Genomic DNA, 15,836 nt, shown 5'->3' with positions numbered 1-15,836 from the left:
GGTCAGTAGAGCCTTAACTTCATCAGATTTACAAAACCAACTTTCTGAGTCCTTCTTGGCTCAAAGTGAAGCAAAACAACTCTACTTTCCCGAAGTTCCAAACACATCATAACAAGTATCAGGACTCACCAAAATGACTCGGGCCAAAGGGTGTGGTCGGGTTGAAGGGAGCGGTGAAGGGCCTCAATGGGAAAGGGCTGTGGTTCCAGTTTAAAGGTTGGGAGCTGTGTCTGTGAGATCAAGGAAAGATCATAAAGACCCAATAAAACTCTTCCTTCAGCACCGGTAGGTAATATAAACCTCATTATCCCCCTTTAAAGAGGTCACAGTATACAGCAGCAAGCAGAAGATAAGGTGAACAAATATAAAACCAAAATCAAGATAAACAGTACAGTGAAACAACAACAGTCTTCCCTGGTTGTTGGTAGCCTGCATCACCGGTGTTTCTCTCAAACTGCATTCCACTGGGAAAACCGACGGACACAATTGGTGGTGTTACCTTGAGTTGCCACTTGCAGGTATTGGGGCAGCAGGAGACAGCCACGGACACTCCTGCTTCTGAGGTTTGCACTGCCAGTTCCCTGCTTCATAGGATACTTCCACTTCCTCCCAGAGAGGCTCAACGCTGGATGGAGAGATAAAGTCCACAATCAAATGTTAATCAATGTCTGAGACGATGTTTGCGAAGACAGGATGGGAGGAATGAGGACGTTGTCAACCCAACAGTGTAACGATAAGCAAGGAAAACATTTAGAAATATGGAGGTTGATGTTGTGCATATGCGGGTAGAACTGCAAGATGACGGCTAAAATGATTTTCCAGAATGACCATTTTGCTAGATACAGGTCACTGGTTACTTATCAGGAGTGCGTTCAAGTTCAGGTTTACTGCCTTTCTCAGTCATACAGGAACACATGAAGCGAAGAAGTGATTATCATAGGTAAGAGTTACTCCTTACATAATGACCTTGAATAGTATAGAATAGAATAATATTTATTTAGTTTATGTCACTACTTTATTAATCCCCATGGGGAAAATCTTCCTCTGCATTTAGCCCATCCTAGCTGTGTAGCTAGCAGCAGTGGGCAGCCGCCATGCAGCGCCCAGTGACCAACTCCAGTTCGTCTCACCATGCCTCGGTGAAGGGCATAGACAGCAATATTAACCCTAACAAGCATGTCTTTTTGATGGTGGGGGAAACCGGAGCAACCGGAGAAAACCCACGCAGACACGGGGAGAACACGCAAACTCCACACAGAAAGGACCTGGGATGACCCCCCCCAAGGTTGGACAACCCCGGGGTTCGAACCTAGGACCTTCATGCTGTGAGGCAACAGCACTAACCACTGTGCCACCGTACCACCAATATCAGAATGGAATACAATACAACCTTATTGTCCGGCTCAGGCCAGAAAATCACCTTTGGTCTCACTAGATACAATAATAACATCACATTACATTAATACGGCAAATCTAATCACATCACACAGCAATTGTACAACAATTAATACAACATACACACAGTGTCCAGCATACATTCAATGCAGAAGTTGAATCCTAGGTTTACTGTTTTTTTTTGTTTTTTTTTTACCAAGATTGCCTTTGGTGTAAAAAGGTTTGCAACTCAAAATCCTCAGAAATCACATCGGTCCTGGGTATGACAGTATTCTTCTGGGGCAATGGCACAGCACTTCTCTGAAATCATGTTGGTGTGAAAGGATCTAACGGAATCTTAACTTTTGCACATTCCTACGTGTTGCGATGGACACGTCACGTTTAACATGCAACCAGTGGAAATGTATGTGGTCTGGATATGCATACACAATGACGACGCCATTACAGTCCCATGGTTTAATATTTTTCCGTTCCACCACAGTGAAGGTGGAGCAGCTGATCTAGGAACAACAGCAGAAAGCAGCTGCCTACTGCAGCCAATACATGTAAAATAGCATGTAAAACATTTGAATAATCTAGTGCAGCTGCCATGTCTGAAACTCAGCGTAAACAAGTGACATCATTATGGGGGTTGATCTGAGCAGCGGAAGGCGTCTGACAGAAATAAAACGCAGAGAAGTGAAAGAAACTGTTAGGTTACTTACATTTCCTGTGTCAAAGAGCCCAAAGAAAAGCCGTACTGAGATGGTGACCAGGCACAGCAATGACTTTCTCTCACCTGAATAAAGACATTTTACTCTTAGGTTGACTGGGTCACCACGGCAAACAATAACACACAGAACCAGGGACCAGATAGTTGAATGAATGACACACGCTTAAATTTCAGGATATGCCTCGCCAGTAAACAAGAAGAAGAAAGCCACTTTATTTTGTCGTTGTACCTTACAACGAATTGTACTCTTACAATGAAACGAGTTCTCTGCATGTAACCCTATTGTATTGGAGCAGTGGGCAACTACAGCACCTGGCGACCAACTCCAGTTCCTCTTTCCACTGCCTTGCTCAGGGGCACAGACAGGAGTATTAACCCTAACAAGCATGTCTTTTTGAAGGTGGGAGGAAACCGGAGCACCCGGAGGAAACCCACGCAGACACGGGGAGAACATGAAAACTCCACACAGAAAGGACCTGGGACGGCCTGGGGTTCGAACCCAGGACCTTCTTGCTGTGAGGCAACAGTGCCAAACACTGGGCCACCATGCCGCCAACCAGTATGACATATTACTTAACAGTATTTTCTAAAATATACTATCACTTGTAATATTTGCAGTATTAAGTGTATTATACTATGTAGCATTACGAAAGTTTTTTCTTCTATACCTATATGGTCTGCTGCAGTGATGGTTTGGTGTACAGTATATATTCTGTATGATCTTAAATAATTTACATAAGCCAAAATCTAGAGTTAAATGGTAAATGGACTGCATTTATACAGCGCTTTTCTACTCCACCGACCACTCAAAGTGCTTTACAGTGTACGTCTCACATTCACCCATTCACACACACACACATTCATACACTGATGACGGAGGCTGCCATGCAAGGAGCCCACCTGCTCATCAGGAGCAGTTAGGGGTTCAGTGTCTTGCTCAAGGACACTTTGACACGCTCTCTGGAGGAGCCGGCGATCGAACCAGCGCCCTTCTGATTACTAGATGACCCGCTCTACTTCCTGAGCCATGCCGGCCCATGTTCTGACGTCTGAGGATTCTGAAGGGTTTGAACACAATATTGTACCTCCATACTTTCTTATAACACAAAATCAAGGCCATCTTTTAAACTTTTTTATGAGAGGGCTAGCTGGGCGCGAGCACACTTAATGCTGTTGCTTCTATTTTCACTCGCTTTTCACAGAACACCTTGTTGTCTTATTAATCCTGCATAACTGAACATTTGGGGCGTCCAGGGAGCGTAGCGGTCTATTCTGTTGCCTACCAACACAGGGATCACCGGCTCGAATCCCCGTGTTACCTCCGGCTTGGTCGGGCGTCCCTACAGACACAATTGGCCATGACTACGGGTGGGAAGCCGGATGTGGTTATGTGTCCTGGTCGCCGCACTAGCGCTTCCTCTGGTCAGTCAGGGTGCCTGTTCGGGGGGGGACTGGGGGGAATAGCGTGATCCTCCCACACGCTACGTCCCCCTGGTGAAACTCCTCACAGTCAGGTGAAAAGAAGTGGCTGGAGACTCCACATGTATCGGAGGAGGCATGTGGTAGTCTGCAGCCCTCCCTGGACTGGCAGAGGGGGTGGAGCAGTGACTGGGATGACTCAGAAAATAGGGTAATTGGCCAAGTACAATTGAGGACAAAAAAAAGGGGGGGAGGGGGTCCCCCCCCCAAAAAATAAAAAAATAATGCAACATTCAACTCCGTTCAAGCTTTAGATGTGTGGATGTATGAAGCTTTTTAAAATTCACTTAATTTTTAAATACATTTACATTTTTTGCCACAGAACGGGTTTCTTTAGGTCACATCCTGGAAACCAGCATGTGAATTTCAGCAAGCCCAAACATTTTCGCCAGGAGATGTTCACTCCAGTTTCACTCATATTTATTCTCCTGCTGCAAAAACTCCCATTTCCCTTCATACAGATGGCCTCTCTTCTAATCTGAACCAAAATGAAGAAAAGAGCTCCAACCTTTTTCCTGGTCATTGAAGAGGGGTCTTCATCGCTACCTGGAGAGAAGAGTCATCTGCTGTTAGACAGCTGAATGCCAGAGACCCAGAGACAATGAGGAGGAGGAAGAGTCATACTTACATTTCCTCACCAGTCCTTTAGGTTTTGCATCTGTAGTCCTCTCCGCCTTCTGCTTCCGCAGTCTTCTACCTGGTTTACTTCTGATCACAACAAAAATATAAGACGGCTTTACAGAAAACAGAAATCTCTGTTAAAATGAACCACAGACAATGAACAAAATGCATTTTAGACTGAACAAATCCTTAATAATTCAATAAAGACTTCATATCAGCATCATGAATTCAGGTACTAAAAGCCACTACTGCTACTTTCGGCTGCTCCCGTTAGGGGGCGCCACAGTGGATCATCAGTTTCCATCTCTTCCTGTCCTCTGCGTCTTTCTCTGTCACACCAGCCACCTGCATGTCCTCCCTCACCACATCCATAAACCTCCTCTTTGGCCTTCCTCTTCTCCTCTTCCCTGGCAGCTCCATATTCAGCATCCTTCTCCCAATATACCCAGCATCTCTCCTCCACACATGTCCAAACCATCTCAATCTTGACTCTCTTGCTTTGTCTCTAGACCGTCCAACCTGAGCTGTCCCTCTAATATACTCGTTCCTAATCCTGTCCTCCTTCATCACTCCCAATGAAAATCTTATCATCTTCAACTCTGCCACCTCCACCTCCACCTCCTGTCTTTTCATCAGTGCCACTGTCTCCAAACCATACAACATAGCTGGTCTCACTACCATCTTGTAAACCTTCCCTTTAACTCTTGCTGGTACCCTTCTGTCACACATCACTCCTGACACTCTTCTCCACCCACTCCACCCTGCCCGCACTCTCTTCTTCACCTCTCTTCTGCACTCCCAGAAACTTCTCTCTTCTGCACGCTCTCCTTCTCAGGTACTAAAAGCTACTAGGAAGAGTAATTAAACCAGAACAAAAATATAGTTATCAAGATTAATTCAATAGCAACGATAAACCATTTAAAGCGTAAGTCCTGGATATTTACATGCAAACAATGTCCTTTACTTTCTATTAATGGCACTACCGACTGAAAATAACTGTTAACCCGGGGACATCCAAATGATGGATGTTTTTAATGTGAATGGTTGTTATATGGTAGGACATTGCTTAGTGTTTTCCATCTTCATCATAGCAGCCAAATGAGGGAGAAGAATGCAGGTAGTGTCGAGTTTGAAGAAGCCAAGTTGTGTTGAACAAGCAGATGTGACAGAACAAGCCGGTAGAGGACTTTTACCAACTGATAGTACAACATCCATCCATCCATCCATTAACCAAACCACTTATCCTGCTCTCAGGGTCTCGGGGATGCTGGAGCCTATCCCAGCAGTCACTGGACGGCAGGCAGGGAGACACCCCGGACAGGCCGCCAGGCCATCACAGCCCCCCCCCCACACACACACACACACATTCACACTGAGGGACAATTTAGTACGGCTGAGTCACCTGACCTACATGTCTTTGGACTGTGGGAGGAAACCGGAGCCCTCAGAGGAAATCCATGCAGACTCAGGGAGAACATGCAACCTCCACACAGAGGACAACCCGGGACGACCCCCGAGGTTGGACAACCCTGGGGCTCGAACCCAAGAACTTCTTGCTGTGAGGTGACCGCGCTAACCACTGCGCCACCGTGCCATAGTACAACATCAATAAGTAAAACTCAGGTTCCACCAGGGTTTGTTTTTTTTTTTTTGTTTCTGACACAACAGCACTGCTGACTCTCATTCAGCTTGAATGGAGCACAAACAACACACCTTACCAACACCTACAAATGAGACACAGAGTTTAAATAATATTATGACTTTTGGGATAGCTTTAAAATTAGGCTTTTCACATCATTTGGGACGATTCCTTTGAGGATCTAATATTTGTCCCACAAGCTTTAGTGAAGGGACGCCTGACACTCACTTCAGGCAGACTGGCTCCAGGCTTCTGCAGATGCATCTCTCCACCTCTGGTTGGCTCGCTTGCTTCCTCACCGCGATCTGAAATCACCATCAACAGAACGAGACCAGGTCAAAACCTAGTACATGGCTGGACCGTGTATGTCAAATGTTCGAAATTGTGGCCAACTTGTTACAGGGACAGTAAGTGGTAGTGTCTATAATGTGAATTCCTGGGTTTTAAATGTTAATCTGCAGCTTTCTGTGGTGGTCCCAGTAATATTTGTTGTTTAAGTGTACTGAAGTAGCATACCACATGACATGGTTAAGCTACATAAGTAAAAAAAAAAAAGGTTATAAATGTAGTAGCAAGAACAATACTTTCCACTCATATATTGGGAATTTTGATTTGAAAGAGAACTTAATTTCAATGTAATTATAATGATTCTAATTATAATCAGAAACGCTTTGTCATTTCATTTCATGCACTTGCACACATGAAATGAAACGAAACATCGTTTCCCCCAGCCCACAGCAGTGCAACACAAAGACAAAAACACATATCCAAAAACTACAACAACACACATATACAAACTAACACATATATCAAAACTTAGGGGAAAAAAAATCACTGTCCAGGAGAACGAACGCCAGCCAGGGTGACTGTCGGTACTGCCGGTTTCAATGAGTTTCAAGATGTGATTAAAATGGATTGTCCAGGCTGCGTCTATAGATCAATAGTCTTCTTCACAGCTCGAATTAAGTGTATCCGAGGAGAAAGCAGTATCAGTAGGATTAATCAGCAAGAAGTGCTAAAACAGCTATTCTAGTGGAGGTAGGAGGTCTTCTACAGTCTCATCAGCACGTTTAAAAGGCTGAAGCTGAGAGAGAAGCACTCACGGCATGTGCAGTTGCATTAGAAAAGAAACATGAACTTGAAAGACAAAAAGTAGAATAAAGCAAAAAAGGCATCTCTTAAAGCTGAACAGGAAACATTTGCTCTTAAGATTGATACTGAAGCTGCAACAGCCAAAATAAAAACTTTAGAGGCTATGGAGGAAACAGGACATAAACCTACTGTGCATGGAACAGATGGTTTGAATGACAGTGATGATAATAGAGGTGAAGCAGAGAATTTGAAGATGATGATTGTCAGGCTGATGATGACGATTTAGGTAAAGCCTCGGAGCAAGTCAGCTCAAAGGTTCCCAATACTTTCGATCTCAATGCCCCTAGTGCTCAAGGTCCACAACTGCAACTCAGACCTTCTGTGGAAACAAGTGGTTTGGCTCAACCACATCACTTTAGCCAGAGTAGGATAGGCTCTCATGGATCCAGCCAAAGCATGGTAACAAGAAGTGATGACCTAATTCAAGTACTCCATCCATCCATCCATTATCCAAGCCCCTTATCCTGCTCTCCGGGGCACGGGGATGCTGGAGCCTATCCCAGCAGTCAATGGGCGGCAGGTGGGGAGACACCATGGACAGGCCACCAGGCCATCACACAGGGCCCACACACACACACACACACACATTCATACCTAGGGACAATTTAGTACGGCCGATTCACCTGGCCTACATATCTTTGGACTGTGGGAGGAAACCGGAGCACCCGGAGGAAACCCACGCAGACATGGGGAGAACATGCAAACTCCACACTGAGGACGACCCGGGACCACCCCCAAGGTTGGACTATCCCGCGCTGATTAAGGAGCGATGACTGACATTACTCCCATCAGGAGAAATCTCAGTTTTTAAAGGAGATCCATTGCAGTATCTGTGTTTGAGCACACAACAGAGAAAAAACTGACAACAACAGAGACCACTTGTTCTTTCTGTAGCAGTTTACGGAAGCCCGGGCAAGAGAATTGGTGAGAGGTCGTCAGTATATGTACTGCAAAAAAGAATACCAAGAAGCAAAGAGACTGCTTGAAGAGAATTTTGAAAATCAGCTTTTGATTGCCGTGGGTTGCTTAGAGAAAAGTTTGAACTGGAACACCATCAAGAGTGAAGACAGAAAGGCTTTGCATGTCTTTGCAATTTTCCTTACAGGATGTTGTAACACAGTGCAAGATTTTGCGTCTTGGATGAAATGAATAGCCCATCCCATATGAAACAAGTAATATCGAAACTTCCCTTCAAGCTCAGGTAAAAATGAAAGAGCAACTGCTTATGACTCGCTTGGGTCAAGAACTTTGAATCTGCTCACTCCACCGAGTTGACAGATTCTTCTGGTCTGGCCACATGACATGAAACGGAGGTTTCTGGGTTGAAAAAGTGCCATTGGTAATCCAATGAGCGCCGCGTGGGGACTAACGATTAGCCAATCAGTGCCACAGGCGGGACTAACGCCATTGTCAAACGTTAAGACGGCATGTCTTCTCATTATCGACCGTCATCATAGTTTACTTCACTCCACTCCGCCCTTAAATCCCAGGCAAAACCAGTATGTAGGCATGCTTATGCATCAGTGTCTACTTAAAAAGACATTAGATTCAGGAATGAACAGGAATCATCTCAAAATGCTAAAACCTGGTAGCAAGACAGCTGCTATGCACAAGTTCTGTATATTTCATGCAGGAAAGCATGTCTTTGAAGCCTGTAAGAGCAACAAAAAATCTCAAAGAAAAGATTGTTTGAACGTGCAAGGAATTTTATTTTGGTTGTCTAACAAAAATCTCATCAAAGACTGATGCTGAAAAAGCTTTTGACTTGGTCTGGTGGGAATTTCTCTATCTAGTAATGAACAGGTTCAGCTTTAGTGAAGATTTTATACCTTGTATTTGGGTACTTTACTCTTCTACTACAAGAATAAAGGTTAATGGTAGCCTTTCTAACCCCATAACTTTGCAACGTGGCTGCAGGCAGGGCTGCCCCGCTAGCCCCAATCTCTTCAATTTATTCATCGAACCTCTGGCACAAGCAATACAACAGGAGACAGAATTAAAGGGTATATATTTGTAGGAGGAGTGGAGTATAAAGTATGTTTATATGCAGATGATGTACTGGTCACAATCACAGACCAAGGTTCAGGCCTGCCTCTATTAATGAAAATGCTGGAAATGTATGCGGTGTATTCAGGGTATGTCTTTAACATACATCAACCCAAGCTATGACATTTAGTTACACTCCCACACAAGCACTCACTGCAAAATATAACTTCAACTGGTATTCCTCCCATATCAAGTACCTGGGAGTAAGTTTACCCAAAGATCTGTCACAGTTATTTGATATTAACTACAACTGCATTAACAAAAAATGATCTCAATGGGTGGGGCTGGCTCCCTCTCGACTTTAGCGGCAGAATCAGTTCAGTTAAAATGAACATCCTCCCCAGATTATCAAATCTTTTGCTAACACTTCAAGTAGAAACCCCTCAGAAACAATTTAGAGAATGGAGTAAGTGTATTTCACGATTCATTTGAGATAAAAAGAGACCGAGGGTGAAACTCTCTACCCTTCGGCTGCCGGAAGAGAGGGGAGGCAAGGCCCTCGCATCTTTAAGGGATTATTGTTCATCAGCTCAGTTGAGACCTCTTGTGTACTGGCGTAACTCATCTTATGTAGCTAAATGGAAGAGTATGGAGTTATCTTTAATAGATATACCCATACAGTCATTGCTTGGCTGTGTTGGAAAGGAGAAGGAAATATTACAGACAGCGAGTCAATGGGTGAATTTCTCATCGAAAGTATGGGTGGAAGTGGTTAAACTTTTCAAACTCCAAAGAGAGGTTAAACTGCTTAGATGGCCGGCATATGACCCTGACTTTATGCCAATATTGCGAGATTGTAGATATAGACAATGGGTTTATTCTGGTATCACTTCCACATATGTAAGATAGTTAAAAAATGGGAGCTCAATACTTTTGATAACCTATGTCAGACATATGGCTTGGGTGGGCAGGACTTTTACAGGTATTTATAGCGTCGTGATTATTTTTGTAAAAAGATAAAAAGGTTCTAATACAAGAGAGCCACCATTTGTTATTCATATATTTATTGATGCTTATTACTCAGAAAACAAAGGTCTCACAAGCAAGTTATACCACGGCATCACAGCACTGTAAAAGGGCACTACAGACTATGTGAAACGATGGGAAAAAGAGCTGGATTTTGACATAACTGAAGACATGTGGCTGCATGCCTGGGAAATACAGGCGTACTCCACCAACTCCCAGACCTGGAGAGACTTCTGTTGGAAAAACTAGATTTGCTTTTTTATCACTCCTAAACAGAAGTCTAAACAAACTGGCACTCGGCTATGCCGCTGGAGGGAATGTGGAGAAACCATGGTTGATCACGCACATGTCTTCTGGTCTTGTCCCTCTATTAAGTCTTTCTGGGAGGAAGTAGCAACATTCACATCCCTCTACCTTGGTCATATCCCTGACAGGCTAAGCAAAGATGACACCCACCTTCTAAAGCTCTTGCTGGCAGCAATTAAAAAGGCCATTACAAAATACTGGCTTCAGAGAAACTGCCCTACTGCTGGCCTCTTTAGCAATATTGTTAAGCACCTACATCTTCTAGAACAGATGACCTACTCCATACAGCTCCGAAAAGAATTGGGAGAAAAGCGATGGGAAAAATTGTGTGTTCATTTAGCCAATCAGACAAATCTTTAAATTAGGCAAACTTGCCTTGATTTCTTGATCATCTCATGACGTCATGTTTGTTTTTCTTTTCTGCTTTTTCGCCTATTTGCTGTTCTTATAATGTAAAAAATTAAAAAAAAAATTTAAATAAAAAACAAAAACAGATACATCACTGAATGATAGTCTTATCCAAGGTCCCAATCTCACGAACACCCTACTCAGTGTCTTCATCAGATTTAGACAGGAGCCGGTATCTCTCATGACAGATGAGGAGGGAATGGGCTTCATGCATGAATGTTTTCTCATTTTTCTCTTATATTCGTTCTTGCACAAAGCAGCAAGAGGAAAATGAGAAAATGCTATGTGGGATTCATGAAACATGAGCACCGGCCATTTTTGTTCTTACCCACCTCAGTATGTTGACAAATTGGGTTTGATCTTAAATTGGATGCGCATGCCGGGCATTTTGTAATTAGCATAAGGAAATGCCCCAGTGAACCTATATGAGGGCAGCAGCAGACTTAAGTGCCAGGGAAAAACACAAACCAACAGGCCACTGCGATGTGACAGGTAACGGACAGACTAAAAAAGAAAGGAAAAAAAGGAGACAAATATAACTTTGCTTTCCATTTATTCTGTAAAACACTTAAAGCAAGGAACTTTCGTTCATGGTCTTAAATGAAACCAACATCCAAGATGTCCAACGTTTAAATCTTGAAATATGTAAAATATTCAATACTCAATTGTTAAAGTGCAATATGACGCACAATACATTCTTCCTTTAAATTATGCGGGAGGCTTTTCAAGTCCTTCTGCTACTCCACTAGCCATGACTCACTGCACTTTTTGCAATGCAAACGTCCCTGATTGATTAGTTGGGATTCAACATGCCCTCTTCACATAAACACACAACGGCTTTTTTTTTTATTTGCATAATCATCCAATCATTGCGCTTCTGAGTAAAACACAGTACACAAGTGTCTTGTCTATCTTTTCAATGCAACGCTGCATCGAGATTTAGGGAATGATTACTTCAAAAAGTAACAGCGGCAGCAAAACTATTTCACTATGATGGTTAAAATGCGTACTGAACCAGGGGGGGCCATCTGTACGGATCATGGATAAACTACGTTCCATTACACCACTTACACCTGGTCGGGCGTCCCTGCAGGCACAACTGGCCATGTCTGCAGGTGGGAACCTGGATATGGGTATGTGTCCTGATCGCTGCACTAGCGCCCCCTCTGGTCGGTTGGGGCAGCTGGTTGGGGGGGAGGTAATAGTGTGATCCTTCCACGCACTACATCCCCCTGGTGAAACTCCTCACTGTCAGGTCAAAAGAAGCGGCTGGCAACTCCACACGTATCAGAGGAGACGTGGTAGTCTGCAGCCCTCGCCCCCGGATCGGCAGAGGAGGTGGAGCAGTGACTGGAAAGGCTTGGAAGAGTGGGATAATTGGCCGGGTACAATTGGTGAGAAAATTGGGGGGAAGAATATTTTCCAGCACAAACACAAGTTGGCTTTTATGCATACTGGCTTACGTGTGGTCTTGACCACACTTACATTTTGATCTTACCGAAGAAAAGCATGAAGTATGCAAACATTGACGAATGCCACAAAAGTTCTTAAATTTTTTGCACGCACAATTTAAGATAAAATCTGTGTGTACACACGATTCCTGCGTGAGGGCCAATGCTTCATCAAGTGAAGGTCACCCCACCACACAGGGATTATCTCAGATTCCTTTGGTGGCCTGGAGGTGAAGTCACAAAACCCTTCGTAGAATATACGATGACAACACACCTATTTGGAGCTACTTCATCATCTAGCTGGACAAGTTATGCTCTTGCTAAAGCTGCAGATGATCACAAGGATGAATTCTCTGTTGAAGCCACTGACACAGTCAACAGAAACATACAGAGGAAGAGGCTGTGCCACCGTGCAAAGAATTGAAAGATGTATGTGCAAAGGGAGGGTTGAACCTAAAAAATAAATAAATGAATAAGTGACAGCAGAACTGTGTCGGCTTCCATTCCTGAAGGCGAAAGAGACAAAGAGGCAAAAACTAAGGATCTAGCCAGGAGACAACAATACAAGTAAGTGACAAAAAACTAGGTGCAAGTCCAATAGGACATGGGTATCAACAGGCAGTGCACAAAGGCAATGCATGGAAGCATTTTTGTTTGTTTGTATTTTTATCAATACCATCAGTTCTACAGGTGTTTGTGAAAGAACTGGGTCTTTAGCTTCTTCTTAAAGATGGAGAGGGACTCAGTGGATTGAATGGAGTTTGGCAACTCGTTCCACCACTGGGGAACTACAGAAGACAAGAGTGGCTAGTGACTTAGGGCCCTGCTGTGGCGCAAGTGCCAGGCACCTTTCATTGACAGAGCATAGTGAGCAGGACTGAGTGTAGACCTGAATGAGGGAGTGCAGGTAGCTGGGAGCCATTTTAGTTGCTGTTTGTAAGCAAGCATCAAGGTTTTGAATTTGATGTGGGCAGCTACAGGGAGCCAGTGGGGGGTATGAATAGCGGAGTGACATGTGCTGTTTTGGGTTGGTTGAAGATCAAACGTGCTGCTGTATTCTGGATCATTTGCAGAAGTTTGAAAGTGCATGCAGGGGGACCTGCCAGTAAGGAGTTGCAGTAGTCACTGCATGATACTACAAGAGCCTGTGCCAGGAGTTGTGCTGCATGCTCAGATAGGTAGGGTCTAATTTTCCTGATGTTGTATGGGGCAAATTAGCACGACCAAGCAATCGAGGCCATATGAACCTTAAAGGTTAGTTGGTCATCAATCGTAACACTATGGTTTTGGGCAGACTTTGTGGGCATGAGTTGGGTTGATCTGAGCTGGATATTGATCTGTTGTTGTTAAGGATGGACTGGCTGGGATGACAAGGAGCTCAGTCTTAGATAGGTTAAGCTGATGGTAGCTTCTTTCATTCATGCAGAGATACCAGCAAGGCATGACGATATCCATGCCGAGACTGTGAGGTCATCTGGCAGGAATGACAGGAAGAGCTGGGTATCGTCAACATAGCAATAGTATGAGAAACCATGGAGCGGATAATTGCACCAAGTGAGGTGGTGTATATTGAGAAGAAAAGGGGACTGAGCACTGACCCTTGAGGAACCCGTGGATAAGCTGTGCTGTTTGGACACTTCTCCCCTTGAAGATACTCTAAAACATCTCCCTGAGAGGTAGAACATGAACCAGCAAAAGGCAGATCCTGAGATACCAAACTCAGTGAGCATGGAGAGGAGGATTTGGTGGTTAACTGTGTCAAAGGCAGCTGACAGATCTAGCAACAATAAAGCTGAGGACTGACCAGCAGCTCTAGCCAAACGCAGTGATTCCATTACCGCCAGGAGTGCAGTCTCGGTAGAGTGACCCCGCTTAAAGCCAGACTGATTCGGATCGTACAGATTGTTCTCAGAAAGGAATTCAGAGACTAGGTTAAAGACCATGTACTCAAGTACTTTTGATAGAAAGGGTAGAAGTGAAACCGGTCTGTAGTTTTCAACCAGGTCTGGGTTGAGTTTAGGTTTTTTGAGCAGCGGGGTGACTCGAGCTTGCTTAAATGAAGTGGGAAATCACCCGCTGTAAGCGAGGAGTTGATGATGTGTGACTGCGGGGTTAAGTGTGGCGGGAAACGATCTGTATGAGGTTGGATGGTATCGGGTCCAGCAGACAGGTAGTGGGACAAGAGTCCAGCAGAAGCTTGGAGACTTCCGCCTCGGTCAGGGGAGAGAACGAGGTGAGTGAGGCACTGTTGGCAGCAGCAGACAGAGTTGGTCAGGCTCAGAGAACTGGTTACTGATAGCAGAAACTTTATCAGTAAAGTACGGATCGAACATGTCTGGAAATTTCAAGTCTCTCTGAAATCCTAGTGAGCCACAACATGAGGCATACTTGTTACAGTAAGCTCTGTATATGATTCACTCAGACTTCTTTCCCCATTTTTCTTTACTGCAAAAGTCATTCTGCAGGAGCTGTACAAATTTAATTACGGATGGGATGAGGAAATTACAGAAGCCCTCAAGAAAACATGGCAAAAATGGCTTACAGGATTTAGGAAAATGGAGGAATTTGGGATTGATTGCTGTATCAGTCAAAGTAGGTATGGTGTTGTCACATACTTTAAGATGATAAACTCTAACAATGATGTTCACAAAACTTTCATGAATGGAAAGGCACATGTTGTACCTCTGAAGCAAGTCACCCCACAAGATTGGTGCTCACTGCAGCTGTGTTAGTGGTACGCATGGAGAAGATGATTTCCAGAGTTGCAACTCCCTCTCTGTAAATCTGTGTTTTGGACAGACAGTACACCTGTTTTAAGATACATCAGGAATGAAACTGAGGTTTCACACTTTCATAGCGAACAGAACAAGCTTCATCAGAGCAGCAACAGGGCCCTGTGATGGTCTGGCAGTGTGTCCAGGGTGTTTCCCCGCCTGCTGCCCAATGACTGCTGGGATAGGCTCCAGTATCCCCGCAACCCTGGGTTGGAGGACACTCGAATAAAATGGCAATGCCAGAAGAAGCAAAGCATCCAACTACTGTTCCAAAGAATCACCACATCTCCCAAGTTATACTCAGAGAAATTCATCAACAAGTTGGTCATAGTAGAATAAACTATATGCTGTCCAGGTTAAGATGAAGATATTGGATACCATCTGCAAATGCAATGGCAAGGGGGATAAAATCTTAATGTACTGTATGCCGATGCCTGCACGGTACTGCAGGAGAGCAAAAGATGGCAGACCTACCTAAAGACAGAGTTACACCTGACCTTCCTCCATTCACGTATGTTGGAGTTAGGGCCTATAGAAGTATAGAGGATGAAGCCTCATAAAACGGTATGGAGTCATATTTACCTGCCTAACCAGCCGGGCAGTACACTTGGAAATAGCTTATTCATTGAACACAGATTCCTGCATAAATGCATTGACGTTTTATAAGTAGAAGCCAAGTAGCAGAAGTCAGGTTAGACAATAGCACCAATTTCCTTGCTACTGAGAAAGAGTTTAGGATTTAAGCAATATAGAACAAGCTCTTCAAGAAAGGGCTGTCAAATGAACTTTTAAGCCCCCATACAGAGCACACCACGGTGGGGTGTGGGAGCAATTGGTTAGTTTAAAAAAAAACAACAACTTTGCTTTCAATCACAAAACAAACTCTT

At 44.1% G+C, this 15,836-nt stretch overlaps 1 protein-coding gene across 1 annotated transcript in view; it reads right to left on the bottom strand.

Annotated features, from left to right (window-relative positions):
- The window catches only part of scaf11 (SR-related CTD-associated factor 11), a 46,918-nt gene that overhangs the window by 13,997 nt on the left and 17,085 nt on the right, over positions 1-15,836 (bottom strand). Inside the window, exons 5-10 of the mRNA XM_056275815.1 lie at positions 6,075-6,151; positions 4,215-4,294; positions 4,095-4,132; positions 2,100-2,173; positions 500-625; positions 130-230 (exon numbers count right to left, since the gene is read on the bottom strand). Coding sequence (XP_056131790.1) covers positions 130-230; positions 500-625; positions 2,100-2,173; positions 4,095-4,132; positions 4,215-4,294; positions 6,075-6,151 — 496 coding nt within the window. The remainder of the gene's footprint in view (positions 1-129; positions 231-499; positions 626-2,099; positions 2,174-4,094; positions 4,133-4,214; positions 4,295-6,074; positions 6,152-15,836) is intronic.

Source organism: Lampris incognitus, chromosome 3 (genome assembly GCF_029633865.1).
Source record: "Lampris incognitus isolate fLamInc1 chromosome 3, fLamInc1.hap2, whole genome shotgun sequence".
In the NCBI taxonomy this organism is placed as follows: domain Eukaryota; kingdom Metazoa; phylum Chordata; class Actinopteri; order Lampriformes; family Lampridae; genus Lampris; species Lampris incognitus.
The sequence above is the reverse complement of the archived record's forward strand: the minus strand, read 5'-3'. Positions and strand labels throughout refer to the sequence as shown.